This window comes from Phascolarctos cinereus, unplaced genomic scaffold, assembly GCF_003287225.1.
Source record: "Phascolarctos cinereus isolate Bilbo 61053 unplaced genomic scaffold, phaCin_HiC Scaffold_4;HRSCAF=312, whole genome shotgun sequence".
Taxonomy (NCBI): Eukaryota; Metazoa; Chordata; class Mammalia; order Diprotodontia; family Phascolarctidae; genus Phascolarctos; species Phascolarctos cinereus.
The window spans coordinates 645,236,692-645,260,911 of NW_027555847.1; the positions used below are offsets into that span (position 1 = coordinate 645,236,692).

Genomic DNA, 24,220 nt, shown 5'->3' on the forward strand with positions numbered 1-24,220 from the left:
TTTTCCCACACCATAAAAGCCTTTAATTTACTGAAGGTAATAGTTGTGCCATTATCTAAAAATAGAGTGGGTTGGTCAAGACCAAGGTTCTTAACAATTTTTGTGTCATAAACTCCTTTGTGAATCCTAAGGACCCCTTCTCATAATAAAGCTTTTTTTTAAATAATAGAAGGAAATGTTAAATTTCAGTTAGAGGTTAGTGAAAATTAAAATGTAATATTTTTTCCTATTTAAGCTCACAGACCTCCTGAAATCTATGGGGTCTGTGGATAGCAGAATTCCTGGTCTAGAAGATCTCCAAAGTCCCCTTAGGCTCAATAACATTTTGTAATAATGCTATGTCTCTATATTTATAGTATTTTTTTTAATGTGAGTCACATAAGTAAAACACATAATGTGAAAAGGGGAGGTTATTTATGTCTTAACTCTCATACTAGATAGTAATAAGCTCCTTACACTCTAGGGCAGGAATCTTTTATTGATCTTTGTACTCTCACAATGCAATGCATGTATGAGGCATTATATAAATATTTGTTCAATTGAGTCATGAAGAAGAGAACCAGCTGGTGAGTCACAAATAATATTACCTTTAATATACTATGCAGATCAAACCTATAACCAAACTACAACCTTGACCTCATTTATAATAATAATAATGATAATAAAATAAATAAAAATATAGCATTCATATAGTACTTTAAGATTTCCAACTTGCTTCTTCATAACAACCTTGAAATGTAGGTGCTATCATTATCCTCATTTTATAGATGAGGAATCTGGGGCAGAGAGAGGTTAAATGACTTGGCTAGGGTCAAAAGCTAGTGAAAATCTGAACTCAAGTCTTCAGTCCAAATCCAGTGCTGTTATGCATTGCTCCACTTATCTTGGCATACAATTTAGGCTTAGAATGGAACCTGGATCACAGGACCAGGAGTAGAAGTGGCCCAGTTCTAGCAATGATGTTCTCTCCACCCACAATGTCATGAAATTTTAGCTCTTTAGGAATAAACACTTTGTGAGAACACAAAAGAAATTCTTACCATCAATGTTCAACATCATTTTCCAAAGTGAAGGTCGGACTGATTGATGGAATCCAAACCAAACTTCCCTTCCCCCACCAAGAGGGTTTGAGCATCCCTCAGATGCAGTAAAAAATGATCGGCCCACAGGCGTGTACCTGGAATCAAGAAATCAGTCACTGTTTAGTTCCAATTACTTTTTAAATGAGATGACAGAGTCAACTTCAGAACATATAGGAAAAGTAAAATTACTATTCATCAACTATTCATCAACGAGCACCTTCTAGGAAGCCAGCCTTTGATAAGACATGATATGATCCCTCACCTCTTACATTGAATGAAAAGATAATACAGTGCAATTGCTATTTTCCTTTAAAATACCAGGAATAAGAACCAGGCTAGTCTTTTTCACCCCAAATTGTGCCTTACCAAGGTAAGTAATAGAATCAATAGGACTCAAAGTAACCTGCAGGGATAGCAAAAGACAAATGGCATGAAAGGACGGACTCAGAACCAGGAGAATGAAGTTCAAAGGCATGATATTCAGGGGCAGCAAGACGGCGCAGGGGATAGAGCTCCAGCCTTTGAGTCAGTAGGTCCGGAGTTCAAATCCAGCCACAGACACTTGACGCTATCAGTATTCATCTCAATGGAATTGACATTGGCCTAAGTGTTTACCAATGACCAAGAAACAGTGAATCTAGACTAGGAAATGGGGAGACTATCTCTAGTGGCTACACTAACTGGAAAGGTAGGGTCATGAGGAAGTAAAGAAGTAGATAAAAATGGTAGTAGGGTTAACACATTCTTCAAGTTCTATATTCTTCGAGAAGCCATGTGAAACTACTTCTGCCTGCACTGATGCTATGGTATCAAATTCTTATGATTTCTAAGTAGGAAGAGCCCCAAGAAGTTGACAATCATAGGAATTCAATATGGTCATAAGTAGTCATCTAGCCTCCCCTTGAAGTCCTCCAAGAAGTAGTAGCTCCTGCCACTTCTGGAAAGCTTTAATTGGCCTTTGTTTATTGAGCTAAAATTAGTCTCTCTGAAACTACCACCCCCTTCAATCTAAATCTGTACTCTAGAATTAAGCAGATCAAGCCTAATCCTTCTTGCACATGGCAATCCTCTCCTGCACCCAAAGTCCATGCACACATCTGCATTTGGATATTTTCTTGTATTATTCTCTAGCTGCTTCATAAGCAGAATCACAGAACTATAGAGTCAGAGTCATAAGTAACCTCAGATGGAATATACTTCAAGGACTCCCTGACTGACAAAACAGAATCTAACAGCTAACAGTACATATTTATATATTGCTTTAAGGTTTGCAAAGCACTTCACATGTTATCTCCTTTGAGTGTCACAACAACCCTATGGGGTAATCCCTATTATTATTTCTAGTATAAAGAAGAGGAACCTGGGGCTGAGAATCAGTGACTTACCCTGAGTCATATAGCTAGTAAGTGAGGACTCCAAGTCCTGCAACTTTATCCACTAAGGCACACTATCTTTCCAAGGACTTATTTTTGTTGTTATTTTTATTTTTTTTCCCCATAAGCAGAATGTATAAATTCCTAGAGAGTAGGACTTATACCACAGGATGGGCACAGAGTAGTCACTTAGTAAATATGTATTCACTTGTTAGAAATATTGTAGAAGGGTTTCTAGGCAGGGTGTGCTAGTTAATGTTTAACAACCAGATCTCCAAAAAAAAAAGTATCTGCAACACACTTTTAAGTTTAATCTGCATTATTAATATCCTCCCATCAGTTTCTTAAGTCTTAAGTCTAAAAATCAATAAAACAATAAAGCCCTGATTTGTAGCCATTTGTCAACTTCTATATTGTAAACGTTGATACTTTAGACTTAACAATTTTATTTTGTGAGCCAGTTTGAACTAGCTCCAGCAAAAAAATCCCTGTCTAGATCACTGAATGATTAGAAAAATTCTGGAGATAAGAGATTAATCCATACCTGAAAATGGATACCCTCTTCAACCTCCCTCTATTTAGAGACCTCCCATCATTGGGGAACTCACTGAGGAGCCCACTCTACCTTAGAACACTTGTGCTATATGTAGAAGTCTCTAATACCTAGATCCCATACCATTAAGCATCTCTGGTAGTACAGTAGAAGGAATTAGAGGAGAAAAGGGGAAGGACGAATTAAAGGAAATGATCCAAATCCAATTAAGGAAGAAAAGAAGTAAGATTTATAGATAGAAGGGATCTTAGTCCCCTTATTTAGTCCATTGTCCTTATTTGGCTGATGAGGAAAATAAGGTCCTAAGGTGTTAATGTATTTTATCCAACATCACAAAAGATATTACATATCAAAGCTGGGAACCAGGCCAAGAATTTCTGACTCCAAAATCAGTCTTTTTGCTACTTTGCCACTCTGCTGACCTCAGAGAAAACAGATAGCCCAAATGAATAAGGGTAAGCCACGCATATGTAGCTTCAGATTTTTATTATCCATTGAAAGGCCAGTATAGCACAGTGCACAGAATGGCTAGATTTTGAATCAGGAAGACCTTGGGTTGAATCCTACCTGTGATATTCTCTGAACAAGGGTGAGTCCTTTAACCTTTGTGCCTTCATCAGTAAAATGGGGTTATTACCTGTAGTGCCTACCCCAGAATTACTGTGAATTGCAAATGAAATCATGGAAATTTGAGAGTATTTTAAAGTGCAATGAAGTCCCAATGAGTGGATCACATGTTTTAGAATTCATATTAATGGAAATATGCCATGTGAATTTGAATAATGTGATCAATTCCTACAACTCATTATTTGTACTAATCAGGACCTAGCTGTGTTTGAACATAAGATTTTCACATTACCATTTTTTGGGTTGAAAAGTTTGATGTAAAGCATCTTGCATTTTAAGATTATGCCAGGCCTTCATGACAGTATCAGTCCCAATCGTAACTTATTACACTGCCTGGTAACAGTCACTTTCATATGAAAAATTTTCAGCACATAATAAAAGCTCACAGCTTTTTATATCAGCTTTGAATGTGTGTCTTAGATGCATCACACTTGTCAGAATCATGGTTACCCTTCCTGAAGCAAGACACCAAGACCATCTGCCAACAATCTATTAAACCAAAAGAAGAACAGAATACAGAGGCAGAAATCAGAAAAGCCACATCCCTTTATACATGTAGAAGTGTGAGACTGTTTATTACCTTGAGCCATATCCAGGGCTGTCTGTTGTCAATCACTTACTCTCATTTCAATACTGGCTCTGTGTGTGTGTGTGTGTGTGTGTGTGTGTGTGTGTACTGAGGGCACAGAGAAGGTGTCACACTGATCATCATCTTTCTAAGTTTGTAGATAATCTACGTTTGGGGTATACCTTTGAGACATCAATAGATGCTTATGATTGATTCCCCACGAATGCTCCTAGGAGGTAGATCATGGCTTTATTTGGCCTTTAAAGATAAGTAAGAGATGTCTGTATGAAAGAGTAATCCCTGAATTCATGAAAAGTACCTTTTTCTATACTCAAAGAGGCATAAGAAGATTTAATTCATTGTCCTCTCCTGTTGAAAGGCATTAAGGAGAATTTCCACATGGTAGATCTCTCTGACTTTAGCTGCTGGAATGAATTAAGGTGTCCTGACTAATTAGACTAAATAAATGAAAACTTGACCTAACTTACAACTCTAACTTACAATTAAAAAAATTCTTAGGCAATATTCTAGTTTGGAGATGAAATTCCTTCAGGTACTCAAAAACAAAATCACACTAGGTCGTCTTACCTCATAGATGGCAAATGCCTCATGACTACATCCAGTGCCTGGATGGTTTCAAAAGGGACGCTTGGCAGGCGACCAGAGAAAGTGCATCATGCAAAGCTTGGAGACTCACACATGACATCCACTTTATGGCCACCTTAAATATCCTGTCTTTTCCTTCTCCAGGCAACGTGACCTCCAACTCCACCTGCAACAATATTAAAAACAAACAAGATGATTCTTTCCATTTCAAAACAGAGATGGTAATTGAAGCTACTGAAGGAAGCTCTCTAGGTCTGAATCCAGAACTAAGGTAACTGAGTTCAACTGGAATAAATCTTTACTGAGTGGCCATGACAGGCCTTCCTGACACTATACTGAGCTTTTGGGAGACAGTAAGAGAAAAATGACCAGAGTCCTCAGAGAATTTGTAACCTCACTGGGAAGACAGCCCATACATAAACCAGCTGGAGATAAGGATCATAACGGAGATACAAATGGCATACGTAATAATAGGAGACACTACTTTCTTATGGAACTTTAAAGAGAGGAAGTTAAGCTAACATCCCCCTTCCATCTCTAAATTCCAAGAAAGGAGGGAAAGATCAATGTGACTTACACTAACTAGAAAAGGCTTTAAACCAGTCAGCTAAAAAGCATTTATTAAGTTTCTACTAAGTGGTAGACACTGTGGTTAGAGAAGTTTAATAATCATAACAGCACAGTCATCCATCACAGAGATGTGAAACACACAGGCCACAGATGCTGCCCAAGTAAGCCAGAACCAGCTTAAAACATAATTGGAAAATATTTAACAAAAATTATATAACACAATAAACCACAGATAATGTTAATTTGAGGTTTTCTAGTTTATATGCAGTTCCCTTTCTGTTTGAATTTGATACCACTGATCTACAGTGTTTTACAATTCAAAAAACGCTTTTATGCACCTGATCTCATTTGTAGTTATAGCTAACATTTATACACAGCTTTGAGGTTTGCAATACACTTTACACACACACACACACACACACACACACACACACACACACATCTCACTTGATTCTCAAAGATGCTATAATTATCCTAATTTCAAGATGAAGAAAATGAAGGTTAAGAGCTAAATAACTCAAACAGTTGGGAAGTAGCTGAGGAAGGATGTGAATTCAAGTCTCCCCAACTCCAAGTCCAACACATGATTCACTGCTACCCAATGTACTGCTGAGTTGTTCAATATTATCTGCACAATAATTCAGTGTGGTGGGTTGTAGAAGTGTTAAATCCAATTTAAAAATGAGGAAAAGCAAGCCAAGCTTTGAGAAGTTAACAGAGTCTAGTCGTTCAAACAGTTCTGAACCTACTGTTATGAGCTGCTACCATAATCCAGTCCACAAAGTGAGGGTAAGAATGTCAAATACACATACAATACGTTTCTAGTATTTCTGTGATCTATCTAATCAGTCTCCTGATTACAAATCCAGTCCTTTTCCCTCCATACTCCATTGCCTTGGATATAGATAAGTTTGAGATAGACACTTAAAGAAATTCCAAGCCCAAAGGAATATATTTTTAATAAAATTTAAAAGGGAACTGTCACAATGTGACAGTGAAATTTGAGCACCAGTAGTCTTAGAATTATCTGAGGCTTGTAGAGAAGCTGTTGAACTCCATAGATGGTGTTCAACTTTAAGGGATTTCTGAGTCCCTTCAAAAAGCATAAGACTCAGCTGCTGATTGAACAATAAAAAGGCTGTGAATGAAAAGGAAGCCCAAGTCCTTGGGTGAATGTGCAAGAAGGGGCACTTAGTGGAAGCAAAAGTCAGTTACATTTGATTTCTAGATAAGTACACATATACTTCTAATATGGTTAATAAAACATAATCCCTTGTAATTCCTTTTTTCCCCCCTCCATCCCATCTAGAAACGTGGAGGTTAGAAAAATAATCTGGAAGGTTACCTGGTTCAAACCTCATGTAAAATACTATTCCTACCTACAATATTGCCAACCCACAGTGATTCTGCTTCTTTTTATTAACTTATTTAAAATATTATTTTATTTTTCCCCAGTTACATGTAAAGATAATTTTTAATATTCACTTTTTAAAAATTGAGTTCCAAATTTTCCCTGTCCCTCAACTCCCCCCTCCCTGAGACAGTAAGCAATTTGATATAGGTTATATATATTTAATCATGCAAAACCATTACCATATTACTCATGTTGTGAAAGAAGACACAGACCCACAGGTTAAAAAAAAACAAAAAACAGTATGCTTTTATCTGCATTCAGAGTCCATTAGTTCTTTCTCTGCAAGTGGCTAGCATTTTTCACTATGAGTACTTTGGAATTGTCTTGGATCACTAGATTCCTAAGAATAGCTAAGTCATTCACAGTTGATCACCGTACAATATTGCTGTTGCTGTGTTTGATGTTCACCTAGTCCTGCTCACTTCACTTTGAATCAGTTCATATAAGTCTTTGGAGGTTTTTCTGAAATTACCCTGCTCATCATTTCTTACAGCACAATAATTTTCCATTATAGTCATACACCACAACTTGTTCAGCCATCCCAATTGATGAACATCCCCTCAGTTTCCAATTCTTTGCCACTACAAAAAGAGCTGCTATAAATAAGTCCCTTCCTCCTTTTCTTTTCTTTCTCCCTTTAAAAAAAATCTCTTTCAGATACAGACCTAGTAGTGGTATTGCTGGATTCCTGCTTCTGTTTCAAGGTGTACTGGGGGAGGCTTTTGAAAAAGACACTGACTCATTTTTTTATTTAAACTTTTCTAGGAATACTTGGCACACTCTTTATCTAAACAGTGCTGTTTTAAGCCCACTGGAACATGAAAATGCAGGGTACAGTTAATTCTGTGGTCAATTTTTAATTAATTTAGGATTTCCTGTTTGGGAAGATATTAGAAACCTCAAATCTGCAAATGAAGTGTAACAACCAACAGGAGGCTTTTGCTTGCCTTTGATATCTGAAGTGATCTTCCTTTCGCTAGGATTGAGATCCAAAAGAAAATAAACCCCAAATACCTTAGATTTAAAAGGGCATACATACTTCCATTCAAATTGTGTTCTATGATCCCTAAGCAGTCTAACAAAGGTTGCATGGACACTGATGGAAAGAGTAACTCAGTTAATCTAACATATGAGCCTCATATAGGAAAAATTCAAGGATAAATTCAAGAGTTAATGTAGTACTATTGAATGAGTATTGGATTTATAGTCAAGAGTACCTTGATCCAAATCCTAGCTTTGCTACCTATTATTTGTATGACCTTGGAACAAATAACACAGTGGGCCTCGGTTTCCTTATCTATAAAATGAGTGGAGTGGATAGCCTCAGAGGTCTTTCCACTTCTAAATCTATGATTATAAGAATTAATTTAGTTTAAATAAGAAAAACAAAATATAATTAAATTCATAAGTGATTCTTGCTCATCTCAAACTATTTCCAAATGAGGGAAGGAAGATATCAATTCTTCTGCCTAACTAAAAGTCCTTCACAATTTATCTCCAACTTAACCTACCTATACAACCTTCATACACCCAATGATTTCATCCAGCACTCTTGAATATGGGGTGAACACATTCCACGGAGTAGAAAAGATATCAGTCATGGGGCAGGAAGAAAATATTATAAGTATTTACATTTATTTTAATCTAAAAACCATAAATTAAAATTTATAATTATTAAATATACAGACTGACACCAAAACCCTCACTCATACCATGATGCACGTTGTGCTATACAAAGTATCCTGAAAAAAGAATGAGAGTTCCATACCAACTTGGAAGGGCTGACAACTCCCTCATTCAATTTTCTTTTAGCATATTGTGACATATTGCAGCTTACATGTGACGAATTCAGTGGATTATGGATTGCATTATCTCGTTTTAACTAGAATAACCCTTATAAAATGGACAAGTGGCCTAAAAACATTCTTGCAAAGAAACCATGAATTAAAAATATTATTAATGATGCAGGCCCAAATGAATAACAAAAAAATGGCAGAGCTGAGAATTGAGCTATGCTATTTTAGTATAAGCTCTTTGTCAGCCTTATTCGAAGGAACAGATGAAGCTCTAATCAGATAACAAACCAGAAAAAATGTATAATTATCCAAATTATTTGAAATACAGATTTATTGCCATAATTGTTAACAATCAGTCTTGCTCTGGGCATATATTGGGCCTTGACATATTAGCTAATGACAGTATAAACCCATTATGATTAGCAAGACATTAAAAAAACTAAGCTTTTATTGCCATAGATGATGTCACTTTATAATTTTCTAACCTGTTTAAAAACCTTCCAAATTATGTTAAATTAAGATATATTTTTTTAAAAGTTCAAAATGCTCTTGATATTAGTCTTACAAAAAGCTTTTGTAAAATTTATAAAATAAAAATTGTTTGTATACATTTTATACTAACTATATAACATTAGTACAACAGTACAATATAATAAGCACATATTGAGAACGAATTTTCAAAAATATTTTTATTATTAATTTATTTTAAATTTAAACACACAGTAAGAAAAAGAAGCAAACTTAAATATTCAAACTTAAATACAAAAAAAAAGCATTGCCATGTGTAAAGCAGAACATAAGAGAGGATTCAAAATATACAGGAATAAATTTTCATTTCAAGAAAGCCTATATAATAAATATAACACATTGCGTTCAGGGCTATCCATCTTTTCTTTGCTTCCTTGTAAGTTTTCTTTTGTTCTTTTTTCCCCCCTTCCACCTTACTTTCCTTCTTAGGTAACAATTAAGTGCAAACACACACACACACACACACACATACTCCCATACAAACATATATACACATACACACAAAGGCATATATACCATCTAGCTGCCCAACTGAAATGAAGGGCAACATGGTAAAAAGGAAAGTGTATTACATTTGGAGTCAGAGGAACTAGGTTCAAATTTGGGCTTTGACATTCACTGTCTGTGTGACCATAAGCAAGTTACTTAACCCCTCTGGGAGTCAAGATGAATTACCAATTTCTATCAGATTTCATTCCACATAACAAAAATACTAGGCAATATTTATAAAATTATTTGAAGAACTATAAAAATTGCACTATATTAAAAAAATAAATTATTCCTAGAATGTTTTTCTTTTAAGCAAAATGTTTCTGTTTTCTTTTCCTTGGAAAATATATTTTTATTTTAGCTTTAACACATGTACATACACACGTGATCATCCCTGTACACACAAAACACAAAAAGAGAATGCTATGAGACTGTCTCCCTTTAATATTACTTTCTTTTTTTAAAAAAAGTATATATTTTTTAAAGTTACTTTCAAACTTGTCTTTCCTACTTGTCTTCCCTTTACAACTTCATCTCTATTTGCTTTTATTTATTTTAAACTTTGTTTTCAGAACTAGAGAGAGGGTGTTCAGTTCAGTGATGGGATCAGGAACCACAGATAGCTTTTTCTACAAATTTGGCAATGACAAGGAAGATTGTTGTTGTTCAGTCATATAAGTCATGTCTGACTCTTTGTAAGCCCATTTGGAGTTTTCTTGGCAAAGATACTGGGTTTGCAATTTTCTTCTCCAGCTCATTTTATAGATGAGGAAACTGAGGCAAACAAGGTAAAGTGACTTGCCCAGGGTCACTCAGCTAGTAAGTGTCTGAGGCCAGATTTGGACTCAGGAAGAAGAGTCTTCCTGACTCCAGGCCCAGTATTTTATCCACTGCACCATCTAGCTGCCCTTGAAAAGGAAAAGTAATCTAGAACTATAGTATAATAAGATACTTTTTTAAGGATAAGGAAGACCTGGAAATAGTCACAGAAGCAGGGAAATAGCCAGTGTGTAAGGACATTCCAACTCAAAATCATGTCCTGGGACAGATTAAGATTAACTTGACTAGGATGAACTGTTGTTGCCAGGATGAAAAATAATCTGGGGTTCTCCAATAACACTGACATCTTTTCAGGGATACAGAAACTGTCCGTTCAACCTTACCCAAATATATAGACAGAGTGCTGGATTTGGAGTCAGAAAAACATCAGTTCAGATCATGCTTCAAACTTTAATATCTATGTGACCCTGGGCAAGTCAGTTTCTTCATCTGTAAAATGGGGATAATATTATACCTATAATATTATTGCATCTGCCTCAGAGTTTTGAGCATTAAATGAGATAACATAGATAAGGCTTGGGAAACTATAAAAAAATTTATATAAAGGCTAGTTATTGTTATTATGATTATAAAGACAGGGAGGATGAGATAAGGTAACATTTGGAGGTCACAGGAGATAATGTTTTGTCTCTGGGTACCAAGGAATAATTAACTATTGAGTTTTCTCCAATGGATGCAACATGAAGTAAAAATACAGACACTGTTATAGAGTGATAAAGGTCTGGTCCATGACATAAGAAAGCATTTTCTTTTAAATCACCTGACCTCTTTGGGTCTCAGTTCCCTCATTTGCTAAATGAAAAGAATGAATTAGATCTTTACGGTCTCTTCCCAGATTTAGTTGTCAAGTCAACAAACATTGGGGTGTATGGGTGTCAGGGAAGACTAGTATCTCTGGGGTGAGGGCTGCTGAATCCTTTTCAGGGCTATTTTCTATCTTTGGTGTCCATCTGATTCCAAGAAAGAATAGCATGAGCAGTAGCCATATCCCAGTAAACCATTTCAGCAGATGGCTAAACCAGGTTGATGGTAACCAATGGGTCTCAAACCCCTCAGTGACTTAGGGGGATGTCTACCCCAAACATGTGAAGATTTCTCCCAGCAGAATAGGAGGATGAGAACAATTTGTTCCAACAGATCATGAAGGTGGCAGAAGCAAGTACTATGGAATGCTTAGAGCTTGATTAAACATCAAAGACTCCATGGTCATCCACTGCAGCCTAAGGCACTGCCAGATGTCTTGACTTTTGTCTTGCCATTGGACATCAATGACTCTGGAAGACAGAGTAATACTAACAACTTTGTGCAACTCTGCCTCACTGAAATCCAATTTGTGCTTGCATCAAAAGATATCATCCATATCATTTTACCATTTTTACCCACCTCAGAGTCCTGTGGCAAGGGGAAGAAGCAGATATAAATACAATGGAAGCTTTAGTCACAACCCTGCATTCAGGCAACCAAGGCCTAGGGTCATCTCACTGGACTGAAGCAGCAGTGGGATTTGGCAGTCCTATGGATGTCTGAGCAGCATGTTTTAAGGACTGCACTGCTTACCTCCTGATGTGAGGAAGGGGCTAGAAAACATGGCCTAAAAAATGTCTGTTTCACCCAATCCTGGCCTGCTTAACATGGCTGGTAGGGATCCCACCCTATGATTGAAACACACATACACATACACACACACACACACACACACACACACAAGTTGGTTCAACTCACCATTGATACTTGGAATGTGCCCATGCTTATGAACAACACAAAATCTGGTAGATTTGAAAGATGAATGAACAGCCCTTGTTGAGAGAACTCAGCAGATACTGCATCCAAATAGCAGCCCTGGGTGAAACAAGGCTGGCAAATGAAGGCCAGCTTACCAAAGCTGGAGCTGGATACATGTTTTTCTGGAGTGGCTGCAGTGACGGAGAGTACCATGAAGCTGGTGTAGGTTTTGCAATAAAAACTAATCCAATCAACAAGCTTGTATACCTACCAAAAGGAGTGAATGACAGGCTCATGACAATGCAATTGCTACTTGCAGGAACCTGGCAAATACACATCATCCCTCCTACCATGAGAAACCCTGATGAGGTCAAAGAAAAATTACATGAAGACCTGGAGACCCCCATCAATGTGATGAAAGCAGACAAACTTGTAATTCTGGGAAACTTCAATGCAGGGTAGGCACAGACTATCAGACGTAGCAGGTAGTCCTTGGAGGAATGGAGTCAGAAACAGCAACAACAATGGCCACTTACTACTCAAGACTTATAAGTCTTGGGGGCGGAGCCAAGATGGCAGGGTGAAAGCAGTGACTTGCTTGAGCTCTCCCCCAAACCCCTCCAAATACTCATAAAAAATGGCTCTAAACACATTCTGAAGCAGCAGAACCCACAAAAAGACAAAGTGAAACAAATTTCCAGCCAAGACAACCTGGATGATTATCAGAAAGGTATATTGTGCTGGGCTGGTAGAGGAGTGCAGTTTGGCGTGGGTACACAGGCCGCAGCAAACCTGCAGCAGACCTCAGAGGACTGAATTGCAGCAGCTGTGGTGGTTTCCAGACTCCTCAATTCACGAATCCCAAAGACAACTTAGAAGGTCAGGAGGAAAAGTGTTTCTGCAGTGCTGAGAGAGGAGCTAGGTCTCAGAGCCAGTTCCAGAGCGCAGAGCACGGGCCCCTGGGCAGCGGCTTCCAGCCCACAGACTGAGGGGGAATCGAGTGGCTGATCAGAGGGGGACTGCAGGGATCCCTTTGCCAGTACTGAGGCAAGAATATCTTGCTTTGCCCGTGCTTGGATCTGGGTCACAGTTCTGGGCAGAGATCCTGGGGTGAGGAGGAGCGCTGGCACAATGGAGCTTGTAGTGGCTGTGTCCAGGAAACCCTCCTTACAGTTCCAGGACAGAAAGGAGTTCTTATGGTCACTAACAGACTAGAGCACAGGCCAGGAAAGGAATAAACACCTTGCCCCTTATCATACCACCCTGCAAGAACTGAAAATTTACAGGACCCTACAAGTATCTCTGAAAACAGCTGTACAAACCCCCGAAGTTTGGGACAGTACATTCTTCACATTGGAAGCAGACTCTTACCTTAACAAAGAGTTTAAAACTCAAGTAATTGGCCAGGATCATAAGCAAGCAGCGCAAAAAGAATCAGACTATATTATCTTACTTTGGTGACAAAGAAGATCAAAACATACAACCAGAAGAAGACAACAAAGTCAAAGCTCCTACATCCAAAGCCTCCAAGGAAAATATGAATCACTCCCAGGCCTTGGAAGAGCTCAAAAGGGATTTTGAGAAGCAAGTAAGAGAAGTAGAGGAAAAACTGGGAAGAGAAATGAGAGTGATGCAAGAAAATCATGAAAATCAACAGCTTGCTAAAGGAGACCCAAAAAAATACTGAAGAAAATAACACCTTAAAAAATAGCCTAACCCAAATGGCAAAAGAGGTCCAAAAAGCCAATGAGGAGAAGAATGCCCTAAAAAGAAAAATTGGCCAAATGGAAAAGGAAGTTCAAAAGATTACTGAAGAAAATACTTCCTTAAAAATTAGAATAGAGCAATTGGAAGCTAGTGACTTTATGAGAAATCAAGACACTGTAAAACAAATCCAAAAGAATGAAAAATTAGAAACAATGTGAAATATCTCATTGGAAAAACAACTGACCTGGAAAATAGATCCAGGAGAGAGAATTTAAAAATTATTGGACTATCTGAAAGCCATGATCAAAAAAAGAGCCTAGACATCATCTTTCAAGAAATTATCAAGGAAAACTGCCCTGATATTAGAACCAGAGGGCAAAATAGAAATTGAAAGAATCCACTGACCCCTTCCTGAAAGAGATCCCCAAAGGAAAACTCCTAGGAATATTGTAGCCAAATTCCAGAGTTCCCAGGTTAAGGAGGAAATATTACAAGCTGCCAGAAAGAAACAATTCAAGTACTGTGGAAACACAATCAGGATAACACAAGATTTAGCAGCTTCTACATTAAAGGACCACAGAGCATGGAATATAATATTCTGGAGGGCGAAGGAGATAGGATTACAGCCAAGAATCACCTACCCAGCAAAACTGAGTATAATCCTTCAGGGGAAAAAATGGTCATTCAGTGAAATAGAGGACTTTCAAGCATTCCTGATGAAAAGACCAGAGCTGAATAGAAAATCTGACTTTCAAATACAAGACTCAAGTGGAACATGAAGAGGTAAACAGGAAAGAGAAATCATAAGAGACTTATTAAGGTTGAACTGTTTACATTCCTGCATGGAAAGATGATATTTATAACTCATGATACGTTTGTCATTATTAGGGTAATTGGAGAGGGAAAAATTATATGTATGTATGTAGACAGACAGAGAGATAGATAGATAGATATAGATAGATAAAAAAAGAAAAAAAAGACTTATCACCAATACTATCTTCCATTTACCTAAACACAATAACACTTTGTGAATGTACCTCACAGCAAACACTGGCATCTAAAAGGCTATGTCATGGTAAGAAGAGAGAGATAGGATCTAAGAATGACAAAGGCAATGTATGGTGCAGAGTGTTGGACCAATCATAGGCTTATCCTCTCCAAGCTAAACATTCACTTTCAACAAAAGCAGTTGTCTCAAGGCAAGATGACTTACCAGAAGATGTAATGTCAACAGACTGAAGGGCTTCTCTGTGAACAGTTTGTTGCTAACTTGGAGGGAAAGCTGAGCAAACACATGGTTGGCAACAATGGAGCATAAAAGGAGTGGGGAGCTTTCACAGATTTGGTACACAGTATCACATTTATTATCTGGGCCAGAAAACTTGACAAAAATGATGGGGAAATTCTGAAGCTAATAAAAAATGAAAACTCCACAGAGTTTACCAGCAGCTTAGCTTGTCTGTTTAAATACATCAAAAATCAAGTGCAAGCAAAGCTTGGATTCTTGGCTTAGTAAGAAGGGAGATGAAATTCAGTTCTATGCTGTTAGTAACAATCCAAAGCACTTTTATGATGCCCTGAAGGCTATTTATGGGACAAAGACCTATGGTGCATCTCAACTACTCTACTGATAGAGCCACATTGATTAATGATAAAGACATGATCCTGGAGAGATGGGCTGAACACTTCCATAGTGTTCTCAACTAACCATCATCAATGTTGAAGCCAATGACCATATATCTCAGATTGAAATCAACCCCTCTATAGACAAACTTCCAAGTGAAGAAGAGGTTTTGAATATCATTAGGCTCCTCTTGTATAGTAAAGTGCTGATTCAATTCTAGCTGGCGATTACAAAGCAAGAAATCCCTTGATCATACAAAAGCTGACTTAAGTCTTCCAGGTTATATATGGCAAGAGGAGGTTTTCCCCAGGAGTTCAAGGATGCTTCCATTGTCTACCTCTATAAAGGAAAGGGGAACAGGTTCTCCTATGACAATCACGGTGAGGTTTCTCTCTTCAGTCATGGCTGGCAAGATTTTTGGCAGAGTCCCTCTTAATAGGCTAATCCTACACCTGAAGATGGTCATCTACGTGAGAGCCATTGCGGCTTCAGAAAGGTCAGAGAAAGTTGCCATGGTGTTTGCTGCCCAACAACTCCAGGAGAAATGCCAGGAGCAGAACAGAGGTCTGTACAAAACATTACTTGACCTAACCAAGACCTCTGATACTGTCAGTCTTGAGGTCCTATGGAAGATCATGGTAAAATTTGATTGTCCAGAGAAGCTCATCAATACTGCATGACAGTTCCATGATGGCATGTTTGCACGGGTTCTGAATAATGGATGCTGCTCTCACACTTTTCCAGTCACTGCTGGAGTGAAGCAGGACTCTCATGCTTTTTTCAGCATCAATATTGTCAGATGCTTTCAATGAGCACGAAAATGGTCAGCTACTACACTGATGGTAAATTATTTAACTTGAAAAGGTTATAATCCAAGACTAAAGTAGAGGAATATCTAGGATTTATATAAGCTTTAAAATTTGCAACACATTTAAAAATATTACCTCATTTAACACTCACAACAACCCTGTAAGATGGTTGCTATTATTATCTCCATTTTACAGATGAGGAAACTCAGGGTGGGACTACTCTGCTTTCTTCAGTCTTAGTGTGGTGACTGATGGCAGAGTCCAGGGTTTGGTTTTGTTTTTGTGCCCAGGGCCACATAACTAATAAATGTTTGAGGCATAGTTGAACTTGGGTCTTTCTGACTCCAAGTCCAGAATTCTGTCCACTGTGCCATCTAGCTGCCATGAGAGAAGTTACTTGGAATTGACAATAGAACAAATACTGTAAGGTGATAAGAAAGTAAGGAGTTGAGCCTGATTATGCCTGGGTTGCATGTTTGGGTGAATGGAGGATGGTGGTAATTTTGATGGGGGTAGGAAAGTTAGGAAGAGGGGAGGGGATAAGTTAATTCATGCCATATCATTCTATGACTTGATAAATCTATTTTAAAATACAGTTCATTAACAATGGTAGCAAATAGGCTTTAGCTCTGGGATTGAAAAATGTAGGAAAACTTCATGACAATAATTCAATTTCCATAGCATAGAAAATAACTCAATTCCCCTCTTATCCGCAAACTATTTACCCTTTTTGTGTGTGCCATATCTGGTCAAACCTATGGATATCCGAGAATAAAGCTTTTTATTGCATAAATTTACATACACATATATAAATCTATAAGTGAGTACATATACATTTATTTAATGTACAAAATTTATAGGACTGTGAAGGAAATGAGTTATATTAAAAATAGAGCTATTTCTTACCCCCATCCAAGTTTCAGACCTCCCTCCTCAAATCTAAATCAGGATCCCTTTAGGATGGGACCCAGGGTTGCAAACTTCAGATCTAATGTGATTAGAATTAAAACTTCTGATCTTTAAAACGTGGTTATCTTGGGAGTGGTTATACCTCTGAGAAGAAACATAAGTGCTGCTCCAAGACAGAAAGAAGATACCCTTGAAGATATACACTCTATGCTAAGTATTAGAAGCAATCAAAAATTATTTTCTTTTATCTTTGGATATCAGGTCCCTAACTGGCCCAAAATAAAGGGCCCTTTATAAGATAGCTGATTTATACTCCCCTAAATTTGTTGATAAGCAGGGACAGGACAGACAGATTTGGCAAAAATGTACTCACTGGGTGGAGGATCTGGATTTGAGATTTCTCACACACACACACACACACACACACACACACACTCACTCACTCTCTCTCTCTCTCTCTTTCATGAGTAATGTTTCCCTGTAGTCAATCTGTAACCCATTAGTATACAGCATATTGTTACTGGTTTCAAAAACTAGACTTTTAAACTTAAAACCCCTGGACTCTGCCATCAGTTACCACACTAAGGCTGCAGAAGGCAGAGTAGTCTGTGGTAGAGAATTTTTAACAGCTCACATTTTCCTCTAAGTTGGGAAACATTATATAATGCTTATATAGTCTTCAGGCACTAGGCTGTATGTATTACAGCTAGATTCTTGACAAGTCTTTTAAAAAATGAAGAAGCCTTTTTATAAATTGCCTCCCAATTTATTATTTGTGCAAATCCAAATGTTCACATAACACTAGTTTAACAGAAAAGACAACCATAATCCACACATGCCCTTGGTGACAGCTCCCTGTTAGTTACAGATAAAGGCTGATAGGAGACTCCTATAACTGATGTCAATTAGTTCAACCAGAAGGAAAATCTGCAATGAAGCCCCTAGAAAAATAAGCAAAGAGTTGGGGCAGATAAAACTTAGTAGGGGAAGAAATTGGAATGGACTGGATATTCTCTTGGGGGAGCCTCTTCTTGTTTCATTCTCAGATTCTATTAAGGCATCATAAAATTTCCCACAATACACTGGGAGAAACTTTGATCCAAAGGAAAGGAATTTTAGGCAACTGAATGGCATATTGTAAAAAAAAAAAAAGTAACACTATATATTTGCAAATCAATGCTTAAATGAAACAGAAAGGTTTTCTTTTCATGTAGCATAAATATTAATTAGGAAGTTTAATTAGTTATGCTAACATATTTTCTTGATTCACAATCAAAATCTCCAACCCTGCCATCTAAACTTACAACCCATTTGAGAAACGTTAATCTATTTTTTTCACCAGGACGTATTTTGTTTGATTTCTATGCATATGAAACTACCTACTCTCTCATATACACAGCTCGCCATGTCTGTTCTTTGCTGCAAAGTCCGAAGAAAAAAAGCAAATACTACGCTCATTTTTGTAGCAGTTTAAAGGTTACAAAGTGCTCATCTCAAGAGTTAGTGCAAATAAACACAATACAAGTGATACAGAGCAGTCACTGAGTATGGTAGTTACAATGCTACTTGGAATTAACTCGAAGTCAAGTACATTATTGCTACCCTCGCCAATTCATCAGTTCTAGGATTCCTAGTTGTCTTGTGCCCTCATAACCACATGTCTGTGGGTGCTAGGAATCAATTATAATCCCCGGCCCCAAGACGCTCTACATTGTCCTCCCTCCCAAATGAATAATAACAGAAATAGCTTACATTTAAATTGTTCTTCATAACAAAGTACTTTCCATATAGTCTGGAAATATACTGTGGGTCCCTTGGATCCTCCTCTGGAATTTTTACCTGTACTTTCAAGAGAGTATCAGCACTACAGAGATGGACTATGCTTCCCCATCAGCCTAGAAATAGCAATTCACATTTTATACAGCATCAGACTGTGAGTTTCCTGAGAGCAGGAACTATTTCGTGCCTTTCTTTGTACCCCAGCATTTATCACAGCATCTGGTACACAGTAGGTGCTGAATAAATGCTTGACAGCATTTATTTATAAATTTATAAAGCATTTATAAAGACTTGACAGCAGTTAGTTTATGGTTTTTAAGAGCTTCTCTTTAACAAGATGAGGTACAGTCAATAAAAGCCAGTGTCAGTAAACATTTATTAGGTACCTGCTAGTGTAAGGCACTGTATTAAGCCCTCAAGGAATTTATAATCTGATGGGGGAAGACAACTCCTAACAAGAAACTGAAAAGGGAGGAGGAGAAGGTAACTGGTGCAGGGGCTTGAAGAAGTCCTTAGAAATGATCTAAGAAGGTGTGAATTACAGAGTCCAGGAAAAAACAGCTAGTTGGAAAATGATTAGGTCAATGCCCTGGGTGTTCTCCTCAAAAGGAAGAGCTCCCAGATGTCCGCTCAACACCTTCTCAGGTAGAGCTGAGAGAGAGATAGGCCTATCTCTCTCTCAGCTCTACCATCAGTCTCCAACAGGTCATAGTAATGAACCCTAACTTTTTTCCAAACCCATGTGATACAGTGGATAGAACACAGGCACAGACTCAGGAAGACTTGAGTTCAAATGTGACCATACTTATGAGCTATGTGACTATTGGCATGTCACTTAATGTTTTGGCTTTTTTCCCCTCATTTTCCTCATGTATAATTATAATGGGGCCAACAATAGTACCTACCTCCCAGGAATGGTTTGAGGATCAAATAAGATAATAATTATGAAGCACTTACCACAGTGCCTGACATATAGTAAGTGCTATATCAATATTAGGTATTATTATTGTTGTTATTAAATCTGAAACCTTCTTTTCCCTCCATCCTACTCCTCTCTTTGAGTCTTAGAGAATAACTACAATATCTTTGTATTGCACATCACTGCTTTTATTTTCTTTGAAAAAAAAGTATATGTATTTTTGTTGTAATGAAAGAAATGATGACGGGGTGATTTCAGAGAAACTGAGGAAGAATTACATAAACCAAAAGAACAATTTATATAATAACAATATATATATATATATATAATATATAATTATATATGTAGTAATATATAATTTATATAACAATAATATGATAAAGACAACTTTGAAAGTCTTAGCAACTCTGAGCAATGTAACAACCAATCATGAGTCCAGAGGATTAATGAAACAAAGTTACTCACCTCCTGATAGATGGGGGATGGACTCAAAAGTACAGATTGAGATATGACTGATTTCAGAATGTTTTGCTTAACTATACATGTTTGTAATGAGGGTACTTCTTTTTCTTGCTTTTTCAGTGGGAGATGGGAAGGGAGATGGGGAGGGAGAAAAGATGGGAAGTAATTTTAAAATATAAAATAAAATTACATTTTTAAAAAGTACATATATTCTCTCATTTGATGTTTATCAATACCCCGTAAGGTAGATGGACACTTTATAATCATCATTTTACAGATAAAGAAATGGAGGCTCAGAATTCATCCACTACTATATAAGATTTAGTAAGACTGGAATCCAGGTCTACCGATTTCAACTTAATGCTCTTTCCACTAGCGATCCTGTCTATTATATCCTTCACCAGAAGCTCCTGGAGACTCTAAAGGGCTTCACAATTTTAATTGGGATAATGCTGCCCCGAAAAAAAATTCTAGTTGGCTAAGCATCCCTTTGGGCTGGGCATTCCAAATTGTCTTGTGTATAATGCTTGGCTTCTGCATTTGGGGGACATTCTTATACCACATTCCTTCTCTTCTACCTACATAGTCATATCAGGTCACATTGTCTGTTTCCAATGCAATTCAACCCAACTTACTAGTTGATTATTAAGTATATAACACATGAAAAACCCTGCAAACAAGACCAAGCCCTCACCTTAAAGAAGCTAATTCAAGTACAAAGCAGGACCTTATCAGAACATACTAGTGTTGACAGCTACAGTTGGAACATTTATATGTTTAACGAGAAAGGAATAAGGAATAATACACAGCACAATATAAATGTGTAAGCTCATCAAGGACCTAGGAATTTTTTTAAAGTACAAAAAAAAAGAAAATTTATCAACATCATTAACATAGAACATGGATCTGAGAGTCAACCATTCTACTGACAATATTAACAGTAAATCTACCCCTACTTGAAAATATATTTTCATTTCATGATCTCCCTCAGGTCAAGGACAGTCTTTAGTCTCTTTTTATATTCCCAGTGCTTAGGACAGTACTGGCATTGGGAGTAGGGACTTAATAAATAAATGCTTATTGATTGATTTCATAATCTCATTTAATGATTTATTCAAAACTCACTTTTAAGAAAACTTACTTTATCCCTCCCAATGGGAAGAGGCATCGCAGTATAGAGGTTTTTTCTTCCATCAAATACTGGTTTACGATCCCCAAAGATCTGTGTTTTAAAGTGCTGGACCATATGCTCCACTATTTCTCTGAAACAAAAACAGAATTTAGGTAAAACATCAATAAAAATATAAGTACCATACCCCTCACTCCCAACAGCAAAGTAAAGTAACATTTTCTTTTAAGTGCAATTTCAACCTATTTTTAAAAAATCTAACCACCCTGTTAAATTGAGCTGTGCTGTTTTAATGTCAGTCAGTCAGCAAATATTTAGTCAGTACCAATTATGTGCCGAGTACTGTGCTCACTATGGATACAAAGAAAGGCAAAAACATGAATCCTGCTCTCAAAAAGCTCACAGTTTAGTGGAGAAGTCAATATGCAAATAACTATGCACAAGCAAGATAAATGCAGGAAACTGAGGCTAATCCAAGAGGGAAGGAACTTAGATTATGGAGGATTGGGAAAAAGGCTTCTTGTAGAAGATAGGACATCAGGTGAATCTTGAAGGAAGCCAGAAAAGCCAGGAAGCAGAGACGAGAGGGACAGCATTCCATGCAAGGTGACAGCCAGGGAAAATGCCTAGAGTTGGTTATGGAGTATCTTTTTTGGGGAATAACAAGAAGGCCAATGTCACTGGATTGCAGCGAGTACGAGGCAGAAGACTGCAGAAGTAGCAAGGGAGTTTATGAAGGGTCATTAAAAACCAGGGGATTTTATATTTGATCCCGGAGCTAATTGAGAGCCAGTGGAGTTGAATGAGTAAGGGGGTAACATGGTCAGAAATGTGTTTTAGGAAGTTCAATTGGATAGTTGAGTAGAGGACGGACTATAGTGGGGGACAGACCTGTAGCATGGAGACCAAACAGCAAGCTAGTTCAATAGATCAGGCAAGAGAGGGTTTGCACCAGGGTGGTAACAGTGTTAGAAGAGACAGGGTGGGAGGGTTATATAAGACATGTTATGAAGGTAGAATCAATACTATTTGGCAGCAAATTGTAAATACAGGGTTTAAGGCAGAGATGGGGCCTTGAAGCCACATATGGCCTTCTAGGTCCTCAAGTGCAGCCTTTTGACTGAGTCCAAGTTTCATAGAACAAATCCTTTTATTAAGTGGATTTTTTCTGTGAAGTTTGAATTCAGTAAAAGGGCCACACTTGAGGACCTAGAAAGCCACAGGTTCTTCACGCCTGATTTAGGGTGACACCTGGGTCCCCAGCCTGGGTGAGTGAAAGGATGACAGTACCCTTAAAAGCAAAAGACAAGTCAGTGAGAGAAAAAGGTTTGGGGAAAAATGAATTCAGTTCTAAACATATTGAATCTAAAATGTCTATTGGATGTCTAGTTCATGATGGATAGACAGCAGGAGATGTGAGACTAGTGGTCAATGGAAAGGTCTGGATTGGAAAAACAGATGTAAAAATCATTTGCATAGAAATGATCATTGTATATATGGGAACTAATGAAATCACTAAACGAAATAGCACAAAGGTAGAAGAGAAGAAGACCCATGACAGAGCCTCAACGGACATCAACAGTTAACTGTGGGTTATCACCCAGTGTCATCAGTGGACAATTGATATGACTCAGGATTCAGCAAAGGAGACTGAGGAGTAGTCAAATAAGAAGGAGAACTAGGAGAAAGGAGTGTCTCATAAAGAATATTAAGGAGAAGAGGCTAATGAACACTGTCAAAAGCTTCAGAGAGGTTATGAAGGATGAGGATTGAGAAATGGCCATTAAGCAACTAAGAGACCACTGGTAATTCTGAAGAGATCAATTTCATTTGAATGATGAGTTTGGAAACAAGACTACAGAGAGTTCAGGAAATGAAATGGAGGCACCTTTTATAGACAGGCTTCTCAAGGTTCACTGAGGGGGACAGAGATAGGATGACATAGTACGATCAAGCAAGAGTCTTCTGAGGTGAAAGGAAACATGGACACGTTTGTAGGTAGCAGGGAAAGAGCCAGTGGATGGAAGAAACTGAAGATAAGAGAGAATGGGGGGCAGATAGTAGAGGCAAACTGCTGGAGAATATGGGAGAGAAATAAAATGATAATGTGGGAGAGCAGTAGATGGATCAAATGAGAGTTTTTTGAGAATGTTTATAGACAATAGGGAAGCAGCTTAGAAAAAGAGAGACTAAAAATTAATAACAGATGATAAAGGGGTCAATCTGCTGGAGATGATAGAACTCAATGGGATCACTGTAGAGGGCTTTGCCTTGCAAAAGGGCCAACTCATTATGTGAGACAGGGGTGAAAGAAGAGATAGCAGTGAAAGGCATCTGTGTGATATGAGATAAGGAGGAGAGGAGAAGAAGACCTCTCAGCAAATGACCTCAATTTTTTTCAGGGAAATAGGTAGCAAGATTTTCAGCTGAGAGGATGTGTGAGGTAGGGGAGGCATGAAGTGGGCTAAAAATGTTTAGAAAAGCCTGTATGGTAAGTGAGGTGGTGAATCATTTAGGAAAGTATAAACTGCCATACTACAGTGAGGGCCGACATGAGATTATTTAACATAAACTTGTGCAAAGTTGTAGAGTGAGTCAGCATGGTTTCATGGTTTTCCCCAGCTTCATTTAACAGCACACGAGTACCAACAAAGGCCAAGGATGGTTGGAATAATCGAAAGCTGAGGGTTGGCAGGGTAAGACTTCAAAAAGGA

The 24,220-nt window shown here is 37.7% G+C and overlaps 1 protein-coding gene across 1 annotated transcript in view; it reads right to left on the reverse strand.

Annotated features, from left to right (window-relative positions):
• AGO2 (argonaute RISC catalytic component 2) overlaps window positions 1-24,220 on the reverse strand; it is a 157,126-nt gene that overhangs the window by 56,751 nt on the left and 76,155 nt on the right. The window contains 4 exon segments of the mRNA XM_020967055.2: window positions 1,041-1,177; window positions 4,792-4,867; window positions 4,870-4,975; window positions 21,519-21,639. Coding sequence (XP_020822714.1) covers window positions 1,041-1,177; window positions 4,792-4,867; window positions 4,870-4,975; window positions 21,519-21,639 — 440 coding nt within the window.